This window comes from Orbicella faveolata, unplaced genomic scaffold (assembly GCF_042242905.1).
Source record: "Orbicella faveolata isolate gen_17 unplaced genomic scaffold, um_ofav_v1 contig_35, whole genome shotgun sequence".
In the NCBI taxonomy this organism is placed as follows: Eukaryota; Metazoa; Cnidaria; class Anthozoa; order Scleractinia; family Merulinidae; genus Orbicella; species Orbicella faveolata.
In genome coordinates, this window is record NW_028301564.1 from 30,601,569 (window position 1) to 30,614,018 (window position 12,450).

General features: G+C 39.8%; 1 protein-coding gene across 1 annotated transcript; it reads left to right on the forward strand.

Moving 5' to 3' along the window:
* The first annotated feature begins 397 nt into the window (after positions 1-397).
* Positions 398-11,505, forward strand: LOC110050457 (endothelin-converting enzyme homolog). The gene is made up of 17 exons (XM_089273388.1): positions 398-1,241; positions 2,019-2,075; positions 2,205-2,321; positions 2,432-2,512; positions 2,974-3,107; positions 3,654-3,882; positions 5,345-5,443; positions 5,930-6,007; positions 6,528-6,631; positions 7,074-7,132; positions 7,408-7,462; positions 7,789-7,856; positions 8,205-8,344; positions 9,276-9,341; positions 9,460-9,555; positions 10,199-10,275; positions 10,466-11,505. The coding sequence occupies exons 1-17, from the start codon at positions 468-470 to the stop codon at positions 10,563-10,565; spliced, it is 2,334 nt and encodes a 777-aa protein (XP_089129514.1). The 5' UTR covers positions 398-467; the 3' UTR covers positions 10,566-11,505.
* Positions 11,506-12,450: the final 945 nt, after the last annotated feature.

Here is a 12,450-nt window from a genome sequence, read left to right on the forward strand (position 1 = left end):
CCAAAAAGTCGATACCTTATTTGAGACCGTTGAGGCTAGCATAGTTGAATACCTCAAGCAATACCTCAAGCAATAAGGACACTGCGACCAGCTTCTATTTTGTTGTTTGTGCATTAATGGCAAACTTTATTACACCTGTTTAGTTGTAGGCGACGGTGAAATGAATAAGTAATTCCTTCGCATTATTAACCCCATCGTCAAGCAAAGCCAGGGCTGTGGTGATGGTTTGAACTCTCACCTGGAGATCTATTGTCTGATCTAACATAACTGACGTGACTATTGAACTCTGACTTATGAAATCGCTGATTTAATACAGTAACGGCATAAAGAAATAGTAAGAAAGGCTAATTAAGAGACTTAAGCACTTGTGGAACTTTTTATTGTTGGTCAGGTTGTTAGGGTTTGGAATCTAATAACAAAATTGTTTGTTTAGCTGATAGCAGCAATCTTCACAGCAGCAGCCATCGATGGGAGCACATAAGAACAAGAGTAGCGGTGGAATAGAGCTGTGCTCTGCGCCCAGTACCCAGAGTCTTGGAATCAACTCCACTTCGCTCCGCAAAAGTCGAACACGAGTAGAAGTATGTCTTTTGTGCCTGTGTGGAATACTTTTGTTGATCTGCGTCATTCTAGCTACGTTATTTGCAGTGGAGCTTTCAATACAGAACGAAGAAGTCCCTAAACCATCGGAGACTAACAATAGCGGGACATCCTCAACACCTCCTCCAAATCCTACCACTGGAAACTTCAAGCCAAGCGTGTGCAACACAGCAGAATGTCTTGAGCTTGCAGCACGCTTTAAACGGAACATGAACGAGTCCATGGACCCATGCGAGGACTTTTTCCACTTTGCCTGCGACGGCTGGATACGGGACAACCCGATTCCTTCCTCCCAAAACGAGTATATTACATTCATCAAGAAGATTCAAGCCAACAATGAGAAGCTCCGAAATATGCTGGAAGATGTCACCGGAAAACGTGATGATCCGGTTATGAAAGCGAAGAGGTATTATCGCTCGTGTATGAATGAGAAAGAAGTTGAAAGGACAACCAAACAGCAAATTTTGGAGCTTATCGAGAGCCTTGGATCTTGGGCTTTGGACAATAAAACGTGGAATGGGACAGCCTGGAACTGGAAGAGTGCCCTAGTAAAGATTCAAAAAACATTTTTGCATTCCTCTCCTTTGTTTACCATTGATGTGCTAACAAACCCTAGACATTCCACAAAACATATTGTAAAGGTAAGCTTACAATAACACCAAGCTATGTGCCAGGCTTATTGGGGTGACTGCAGTTTTTCAGTTATATACAACGAAATCTAATCTAAACGACAACGAATCTATTCTCAAATCGTATCAAAGATCCCATAGTTTCAAAATTAACCTTACGATAAATCTTATAGAAATTATAATTAAACTTACCTAAATTCATGCTGCAAGTATAAATGTTTACTTTTGCTTTGGTCTAAATGTGGTAATTTGACATAAGAACAATTAAAGGAAAGGAAACTGACAAACATATGTCTTTGTGATAGGAAGCTTTGTATTGACATCACCAATACTGTGCATAAATATGCCTTTTGTCAATTTCCAAACTGTTGCTGGATAACTGCAATAGCCATGTGTCGTTTTGATTTTCATACGTGTTTTTTCTTTGTTTATGTAGTCGACAGTGGTAAGAAAAGTGACCGAGTTATTTTGATTAATTCCTTGTTAATTGTTTCATCCTCTAGATCGGCGAGGGCACTATTTAAATTTTCTTCGTATGGTCAGTTCGGTAATGCCATGAAACATGCAGTAACGGAAAGTTTTAAGCTAATCAAGAAATCCGCCTGAAGGAAACCTCTGCAGCGTCATTAGCCCAGGCTTTGAAAGTAGGAGACCGCTAGCTGCTGCACGGTTACACACAATTGACTGAGAGCGGCTCATTTTGCCTGGTTTTATGGAATAAGTCTGAAGAAATATTTCATTTTGCTATCATCTGTTAGGATTAAATTGCCGTTGTTTTTATTCTTTCAGCTTCTTCTCCCTGATTTAAGCTTGATCCGTGAAGAGTATCTGGCAAACAACGACAGAGTTATTGAGGTAAGAAAATGAGTATTATATTACCTTGCTCAGATAAGTTCAGTTTACAACTATTCAGCTTTTCCTTTGCTTCTTTTCATTTTATATATGTTGTTATTTGAATTATTTTTTCTTTGTTAGAAGAAGAATGCATATCTTGAATATATGACAACAGTAGGTATGCTTCTTGGAGGACAGAAATCTACCATTCTACAGCACATGTGGGGAATTCTCAAGTTTGAAGAACAACTTGCTCGGGTAAAGTGACTGTAGACACGTGATCAGATGCTTGGCCACGTGCTGCTTTGATACTATTTTTTAGCTTTCAACATAACTTATCTTTTTTCTATTTCTTGTTTTCTTTGCAGAGTATGCCTTCTCAGGCGTTCCTTTACGAGAATACGCACAACACAGTTACAATAGAAGAACTCCAGAAACTCGCTCCTGGGGTAGAAGAAACATTTTGTGGCTCATTTCTAGCACTCAGTCTACTTTCCAACTCTTATTAGAGGATCAACTGTAACTCGGTTTCTTATCATTCTTACAACTACTACGCGGAAGGAAGTTTATTTCTAGTTTTCTTTCCTGCAGTAATCAATTGATTTATTTATTAGTACCGCAAAACCAAGACAAAATCAGCTATTAGTGGCCAGTAACGTGTCGTACGATGTAAATTATTTCGTAAGGAGAATGCATCTGGTTAAGGCTCAGTAATACTGGTACTCTATATTTGATGCTCTCCTCGTCTGAAGATTCTCACAAATTTCAATCTGTCTTCAGTTTTTGTTGTTTGCTAAAACTTTCAGGATTTTCCTCATATTTACAAAAAGTTAACTGTGCTCGATATTTTTGCCTGACACCAGCTAATCGTACTATTGCCATTTCTTAAAAACGTTCTTTTACTTCACAGTTTCAATGGCTGTCGCATTTCAACAGCTTGTTCCCTCAGTATAACATTACACTAAACTCTTCCGAGAATATCATCGTCCCTGCGCCCGAGTATCTCCGAAATATGTCCGATGTTGTGCTTGCTGCAGATAACGTGTAAGTATTATTAGAGAAGCAGTCTGTGACGAACAACTTGTCCTATTAGGCATTTAGGCGTAAGCATCTGCATTGTCACCTAGATCAGCTGTTGGTTTGAATTACGATGGTAAAAAGTGTATCCACTTGTAAGAGGAGTGGTCGCTTTTTGGAACCACTTCAACGGACAAAATTTATTTCGCCCGTTCCAGGCGGTCAGAGGGGTTACTGTGGGATCGATGATCGAAAAAGCGTGCGGGTGATGACCGGGCCCAGACCCGTTCGTTCGTGTGCCACCCCCTTTTTCGATCGTCTCCACCGACCGAGAGCCTGGACCAGGCTAAATTTCAATTGGCGTCAAAATTTAATTGAGGCAATTTATTGTATTTGCAAGAAGCCAAGAAGCTTATGTGCCTTTTAAAATGGCTCAGGGATCATTTTCTGGTGTTCTACCCCTACTGGAATGTAATAAGGGCCGGTTACAGCAACCCGCTGCTTATTTCATCGTTTTGGTCGTATCCGAACAGCGTAGTTTTAACTCTATTCTGCAATGCTTATTTCCAACAGAACCCTGTCCGATTACTTCATCTGGACAGTGTTAAGGAGACTAATCCCATTCCTCTCCAAGCCTTTCCGAGAGGCTGAAGCCAAATACAAAAGACAAACTTCTCATATCAAAGCTGAACCAGCAAGATGGCTGACGTGCATTACAACGACCAACTACTACCGCGGGCTCACGTTTGCTACTGGAAGCTTATATATAGAAAAGGCATTTGACAAGAGGATGATTCCACTGGTTTGTCGCAAATACGATCTTTTCTAGCATTACATCAGTTTCAATCTTAATGCCAGATTCTGCTTAGACAACTTTTTAACTCGGTTTGGTTAAGTGATTTGATTGAAGCATCTGAAGGTGTCCCAACCAAATCTGATCCTAAGACTTCTGATTCTAATAGAGAATAGCGCCGGAATCGAGGTTTTGTTCCACCATTTCCGATTGGGATGGTTAACTGTTCGTCTTGGGTGCTGATCTGCAACGCTATCCAACGTTGAACGGAACTAATAATTTACACGGGGTGTGCTTAAAACTTGTCTTCTTCTAACGGTGACAGCATATTTTATTCTTGGACGTTCTAATACAAATCGGAATTTTTTAGTCTGGACAACGGGATAATTGACTTCTTAAAGAGCCATATATATTCAAAACATTTCATAGGGAGACTGCAGAATTAACGAGCGGAATTGGAAAACGGTAAAACTGGGCTGGTTTTTAACGAGTCTAAAGCAAGTTTGTGTCCTACTAAGAAAACCTTTTTCAATTATTTGGTTGAAACAAGAAAGAATGGAGGGTAACAGGGTAATAATAATAATAATAATAATAATAATAATTAATACAAACTTTATTGAGTACTTTTTTCATACAAACTTGAATCTTACATGTATCTGGTAAAAATTCAGAATAATAATAATAATAAGTAAGAATATTAATTATTACATGATGTTAATCCTCGGCATGTGGTCACTATTCATAAAATAATCCCTATCGAGTTATTTTGTACATCATTCCTGACGTCATAAATCCCAGGAGTGTCTAGAAATTACCAGTCGTGTGATCCAGCCCTATGACGCGCATTTTACTCATGTGGACAGTCCAAACGGCTTTGCAATCATTTTCATCCAGCAAGAAAATATCTACAGAACAGGCGTTGGAACTGGATAACATATCTACAAATAACTTGAGAGGGATTAACTTGAGAGTAAGGTCTATGAGAGTTCTCTTATCCTTTATCCTCTCTTGATTGAGTAAGGTCTATGAGAGTTCTCTTATCCTTTATCCTCTCTTGATTGAGTAAGGTCTATGTGTGTTCTCTTATCCTTCATCCTCTCTTGATTGAGTAAGGTCTATGTGAGTTCTCTTATCCTTTATCCTCTCTTGATTGAGTAAGGTCTATGTGTGTTCTCTTATCCTTCATCCTCTCTTGATTGAGTAAGGTTTATGTGTGTTCTCTTATCCTTCATCCTCTCTTGATTGAGTAAGGTCTATGTGAGTTCTCTTACCCTTTATCTTCTCTAGATTGAGTAAGGTCTATGTGAGTTGTCTGAGTTCTCTCACCCTTTATCCTCTCTTGGTTGAAACTTTCAAACAGTTAGAAAAGTGATGCGCTGCAGCGGAGTGTACAGTAAAAGTTGTTTAATTCAATAAAACCTGTCAGATATCGAGTACAATTCACTGACGGAATTAAATTGTATTTTCCTAGATGAGCGAAATGATGGACAATATCAGAAAAGCTTTCCGAGAGGAAGTGGCTGATTTGACTTGGATAGACAGCGAAACAAAACCAAGACTATACCAAAAGGTAATATTTTACAGGCTTATCACTTTTCTTAGGTTGCCGCGCTATGCTCTGGAAAAGAAAACAAACCATATTGGTCAAAGTTGTGCACCAGGTGAGAATATTTGATAACAATGACAAGTTACTTCTTGTAATCAGTCAGTTTTTCTATGTAAGGAGCTTTTAAAATTTTATCGCTCTACCAATTATTTTTGAAGTTACTTTGACTCGTCCACCATCACGAAATTTCAAAGGTGCTACTCTTCATCAATTAGAATGAAAACGTTTCCTCGAAATATAGTGCAACTTCCATTTCGTCTATTATTTGTCAACTGTCTCAGTTGTCTATTCGTTCTATTAGCATGAATATTTATTTGGCATGATGATATCATCTGACTATAATTAAATTCGTATTCAAATGGCAACATAGTGAAAATATGTTATTAACAATGCACTGAGAACTTACGTTAACATGTTGAAGTATATCGATAATCTTTTGTTTCCTCCCAGGAAGATGCGATGGTCGAGAAGATCGGTTACCCAGAAATGTGTGTAAATAGAACTCTACTCAGAGAGTACTATCAAGGGGTGAGTGTCAGTTGAATCATCAAGCTACTTCAAGTATCCATCATAAACAGTGTCATTTCGGTGTATCCTTCCCCATTCCCTTTTCGTTTCTTTTTTCCCTTTCTTGGTACGGGAACAACAGACCTCGGAAGGTAACTTTTTCTACTCTACCTATTCTTTGCGTCTCCATCGATGATCACAGGTGGGAATCAGAGTCCAGTCCAGAGTGGTCAGCAATATTTTTTTCATGCTAGACGAAATCCAGCAACCATGTTCCCAGGGCTTTCCCCTTAGAGAAATCTCTAAGGGAAAAGTCCTGGGAACGAGGTTGGAAATCGAGGCTATCTGAAACACTTCTGTGGAGAATTCACAGAGAAGAGACTCCCAGGTTTCGGGGGGAAGGATTCAAGGGATATGCTAACTAAACTATGTAACTAAGGGACGATTATAGATAAAATCAATAATTCAGCAATGACCAAAATGACTGCCAATCTTTCTTCAGCTTTCCGGTACAAACAGGAGTCGTTTTGTTTCTTTTTAGCTTGAAGTAGACGACACAAGATTTTTGTTGAACGAAGTAAATGTCAGCAAGTGGTACTCGGCACAGTCTCTCGCTAAGCTGAGAAAGCCTTCAACGCGTGGACAGTAAGTGCATTAGCTGTTTTGCAGCGATGAAATGTTCCTCACATTATGCGTATGCTAATATCAGTATCACCAGACAGCCGATACTAACCCATGCTCGTAATCCTTCGTACAATTAATGCTAAAACAAATATTTGTTTTAAACTTTAATTTGAGGTTTTTTTTCCAGACTGCGATGAGAAGGTCACTAACATGCAGCTGAAAGATATTGCCGGTTTGATGTAATGCAACACTCAGGCCTCGCCATCAGCCGCGCTGAAAATTGAAAACAAAATTGCAAGTTCAACTGCACTACTGAGGCAGTAGTTGTCAAATGGGTGTGATGTGCTGTTTCTTAACTCTTCTTGTACTGCACACGGCATACATTCACGAAGTTCACAAAGAGAGTGTGGAGGTTACATTATGGCAAACGCAATTAGTTTTGTCTTTCTTGGTTCTATTATAGATGGTTCGATGGGCCACAATCTGTTAATGCATACTACCAACGAGAGAAAAATGAAATAAGTAAGTCTTGACATGCCGTGCCAGAAATATGTAATATTTATCTAAGATGCGACAAGTGAATCATCCTGTGACACAAGCTAACCAGAAAAAAAAAATATGTCCGAGTTCTCTCCTATCTGGAGTTAAATCTATGACCTCCTGGGCAAAATTAAGTTCCTCAAACCACCTGCACGAACTATCGAGTTTTTGTTGTATAACTGGTTCATGCTTAGTTGTGGTTCTCAATACTGCAAGATAAATCACACCACTATGACTCTACTATTTTTTTATTGCAGATGTCCTGGCAGGGATACTTCAGCCTCCATTTTACCACGGCCGCTTAGCACCACGGTATGGAGGAATATTATTTAGGGGGCACGCTAAATATTGGAGGCAAACTATTTAGCGACATGATCACATTAAATACTGGGGGAAAACTGTTTAGCGGTCACACTAAATACCGGAGACAAACCGTTTAGAGGTCACACTAAATGTTGGAGGCATATTATTTAGCGGTCACATTAAATATTGGAGGAAAACTGTTTAGCGTTCACTTTAAAATAAATAAATACACATTAAATACTGGAGGCACATTATTTAGCGGGCACCCTAAATGCTATCTAAAAGATGTTTTCAACAACGTTACTCTATAGACTTACCTTTGTTCATATACACAGAGCAGTGAACTTTGGAGGAATTGGCATAGTCTTGGCTCACGAGCTTACCCATGGCTTCGATAACGTCGGTAAGGAATATAACAACATAGCTGCAGTGGCTGCGTTAGCGATTCAAACCTTCCCTAGCTAATAATTTCCTTCACCTGCTAAAGACTGACGAGAAATTTTTTTTAAAAAAAGGCGCCATTTGATGCTTCCGAAATTATCCGCTTTATTTGCTGGATTCAAAAGAGACAAAAGAGACAAAAGTATTCCGCATTGGGGACTACTATTGTTTGGGGTTTTTGCTTATAAAATGAGGATGTATGTATCTCAAAAATCTTTAAAATCAGGTTGTTATCATCTGTCATGTTTGTTGATATCGTTGTTATTAAGAGCTGCTGCTATTGACTTTCTTTGTTAACTCATCATTGTAGGTCGTCTTTTTAACAAATACGGTGAGATCGGCAAGCCGTGGTGGAGCAACTTCACATTAGCTGGATTCCAAAACAGATCCCAATGCCTGGTTGACCAGTACAATGAATATCCACTGGATGTGTACGGCCGAAAGATATTTGTACGTAAGGAGTAGCGTATCGCGTATAGTGGAGCTAGCGGCTAGAGTCTGTGAACCACGGGAAATTTTATTCATTATTTACCGACTTGACTAAAGAAGGCGTGGTACTAAGCTCATGATCAGCGCGCCGGAAGAGAGACTGTTTTTTTTTTAGATTATAAAATCTAATTCTAATTAACTTATTTTGATATTATAAATAACTTATCATGTCCCCAATTAGCAGAAATGCTAAATCCCTTGATACGATGATGCAAGAGACCGCAAACGATAATGCTGGCCATGTATTTTCTGCGGCACAGTTTTTGTCTGTCCGCAGTCTCCTTACCGCGACAACGATATGATATTCTGGATCTTTGCCTATTGTCCATTGTCACGCGTTTTACATGTGACGTTGACCAATCCGCAAAGATTTGGATTTGAGTCTCATCTGAGCTTATTACTATCATGTGTATTTGATGGACGCCGGATCGGTCAGCCAGCCGGTTGCTTCACTTCTTGCTGCATGCTACACCGTGCTGACGAGACCCAACCAGGTCGAAACAGCTGTCTACGCGGGTTGCAATTCTTGGCTTTCAGTTTGGACTCTTTCATGTTGTTGTCCCGTTAAGTTCTTCACGTGTTTATCAACCTTGTTTCATTGTTATGTTTAAATCCCTTGACACTGAAATAAAGTTTTTTGACACTTCCCTCTCGCAGACTTCTCTCAAACCACGAATATATCCATATTGTCAACCTAACGCGAAGACCGTGCTGGTAGAACATTGGCTTAGCATTGCGTTCACGAGGTCTACATAGTACAGACAGTAGTTGTCGCTTCATGTCACACAAATGTTATATAACCGCAAGAATCTTTAAATCACGTAAAAGTAGCAAATGCTAACAATGTAGTGTTAAAGGTAAAACCTAGTGAATCAATATCCTAACTCGTTAGGTTGACGGTCGACTAACATTACCCGAGAACATTGCCGACAATGGAGCTCTCAAGATTGCCTTTAGGGTGAGCAGAAGAACACTTTTACATTACTTAAAATATTGCAGGAACAGACTTTGTTGTTTTGTTTTGTTTTGTTTTGTTATGAGTAGATATTATTCAGCAGTACCATTTTTTCTCACAGGCTTATAAAAACTGGGTGCGAGAGCATGGCGTTGAGGAGCTGGTACCTGGTCTGAAGAGATCTAGTGAACAGATGTTCTTCCTAAGCTATGCACAAGTAATAACGTTTAAATTCACGTCAATCTTGTGAAAGAGTTTTCGGCTCCTAGTCACATGGGATCACAGATTGGCCGAAGTTAAAATTGCACTAGTTGGCAAGATTATATTAAAAAAGACACAAATCCTTCAAAACATAAGGTCGAAGAAAACAGAGTCGATCATCTTTTGTACGGAGACCAAAGGACAACAGCTGAGGGAGGTGTCCGCGATATAGAGGTAGAGGTCGAACCTCTCCTTACGGACACCCTCTACCTCCATATTGCAAACACCTCTACAAAACGGACACTCAGTTGTCGCCCGTTGGCAGGTTGGTGCCCGTACTAAAGAGGGTCAAATGTATATGAATTCTAGTTACGCTGGGACCAAATCAACTGTCCGTAATATGGAGGTTTCCTTTTTATAGTTGTCCGTAAGAAGAGGTCCGATTGTATTTGAAAACGCTTCTAACAGAACCGTTAGAGATGATCGTCGCCATTTTGAAAATGTTATATTGTGCTTGTGTACGACGATAACGCAATCCAGAAGACCTGATTGGGTAGAAATATAAAATACTTCAGGTGGGTTTTGCGAACAAGTGTGTGAAATATCAAAGTTATTACTATCGACACAACTTCTGTTTTTTTGGGTTCTTTTCCTGTCAGATGTGGTGCAGTAATTTTAGTCCCACACAGATCTTCAGGAGAGCTAAAGCTGATCCACACGCTTTACCTATTTATAGGTAAGTCATTTCCTGGCTCCTCAGTTTAAAGCGCGCCCATGGGATCAGGAGCCATGATAATCGCTCCTGTTTTACTGCCAAACTCCCATAACTATCATTGAAGGAAATATATTTTGGTCCGCGAGGAGAATTGATGTTTCATTAACACTTGAGTCTTTACAGCTTGACAGATGTTACTCGTTACTTTCAGGGTAAATGGTGTTTTGTCCAATATGGAAGAATTTGCCAAGGCGTATAACTGTCCGAAAGGAAGCCCCTTGAATCCCGAGCAGCGCTGCAGACTGTGGTGAAGCTGGATCAGTTTGGTTCACATCAAGTTTATATATGCATGTAGATAATGTTGATAAAAATAAGGCCTTCGTGACGTCACCTTGGGTACACCTGCGTGTTTTGGCAAAAGGCAGTTTTATCAGTTAAGGTGCTAGCTGAAACAGATTGCCATCTAATCAAATAACTCAGCAGTTTTGTGCCAAAATTCTGTAAAACAAAGTGCCCTGTAATATATTGTCTTTTAACACAAACGTCTTCTACACCTGCATTAACAATATAAATAACAACGATCAGATTACGGAAATTCAGAAAGTAAACTATGAGTGATAAAGTGATCAGGAGATTTTCCAACTGCGAGAAGAGAATCCAATAACAGATCGCCAAATATGTAAATAGAGTCAATAGAATGCTTATCATAAATGGCCTCTAATTCTTGCTGTTATATACCTCATATAGACATAAATCAATGTTTAATTGCCATTCACTAAGATGGACGTGAAGATTACCTTAGAACATGGCTTGTAACGTGCTCAGCAAGAAATTCGTCCCTCGTTGCTGTGAATTTGTACATGATCAATAATGCAGTAACTCATGCCACCCTCTAGTTTTACAGTTCAAGAATAGATCACTTAGTTTAACATGAAGAGATTATCACTGAATTAACTGAACGGCCAGGCAGTTATATGTCGAGGGTCAAATGAGATGCGGATAATGTAAGTATACGTGGAGAGATGAATGAGATGCAGGCCATGTAGGATGACTACGCACTTCCCCATCGTTATTTAATTACGATGAGATGAGACAATAACAATAGTAGATGAAAAACGATTGAACGAAGTAAGTGAGCTGACAAATGATCCCGTATTCGAAATGGAATCCAAGCAGATAGCACTTCTATCTAAAGTGATAACAGGGATTAACCCTGTTTAGTTCGCCGAAAACATGCTTAAACTTGCTTGAGGTTCCTTTGTCTTATAGTAGTTGCGCCTTGCTTAGGCTAACCTTTCTCCGTAAAAATGGACCTGTTGAGCCCCTCCCCCACCCCCCTCCGGTAGTCGTGATGCACGTCATTCATAATTCACAACAAGAGGAGTTGAAGTTTGACAACATTTTAGAGAATAGTACAGTGATAACGCTTCTTGACTACTCATCCATCATTATACAACTGGTGAGTACCGTAAAATTCCGAAAGTACCGGCCCCTCCGAAAATAACGGCTCCCCGAAACGTTAATTTCTTAACCTTCCTCAGTGAACCCCGAAAGTAACGGTGCCCCCAAAAGTAGCGGTCCACCCGAGACTTGGCGGTCTCTGTTCTCAAGCGCGGGTCATGCAGATGGAACAGCCTGAATGCATGACTGAACAATGACTTGAAGAGTTATCTGGGATTTTATTCCTAACTTGACTGAATTTTCCTTGAAACTATAATTTATAAGCTGTATTTGGCTAGCAGCAGAGTCAAATGATATACTGTAGGGTAATCAGTTGTGCTATGATATAATGCTTCCGTTATACTTTCGTCCTACAGTACAAACCGGTTTTGGGCCTTTTTTGTCGACAGTCTGCTCTGTTTACGGGGGTAGTTGAAAACCTACATAAATGGTCATTAACGGAATGTTTAATTTCTTGTGTTACGTGTCCGCTTTGTCTGAAACGACTGTTACTGTAAAAGCGTTTTTTAACCATCCGAAAGTAACGGCTACCCGAAAGTAGCGGCCCCTTTCGCCTGCTAAATCGGAAAGTAACGTGGGCCGATACTTTCGGAATTCTACGGTACCCATCAAAACATAGCAGTGCCTTTACACTAGTGAGTACCGCAAAGTTCGCTGAGTAACGTCCCCCTCCCCCCGCTCCAACCTCATACGCATGTTTAACCATAGGAAATTTAACGCGTCTAACAAATAGCC

Bases quoted from the DNA above. Each gene is read 5' to 3' on its own strand.
- LOC110050457 (XM_089273388.1), top strand. From the start codon at position 468: ATGGGAGCACATAAGAACAAGAGTAGCGGTGGAATAGAGCTGTGCTCT. The intron at 3,883-5,344 runs GTTTGTCGCAAA...GTATTTTCCTAG, and splicing joins ACAAGAGGATGATTCCACTG to ATGAGCGAAATGATGGACAA. The intron at 7,133-7,407 runs GTAAGTCTTGAC...TTTTTATTGCAG, and splicing joins ACGAGAGAAAAATGAAATAA to ATGTCCTGGCAGGGATACTT.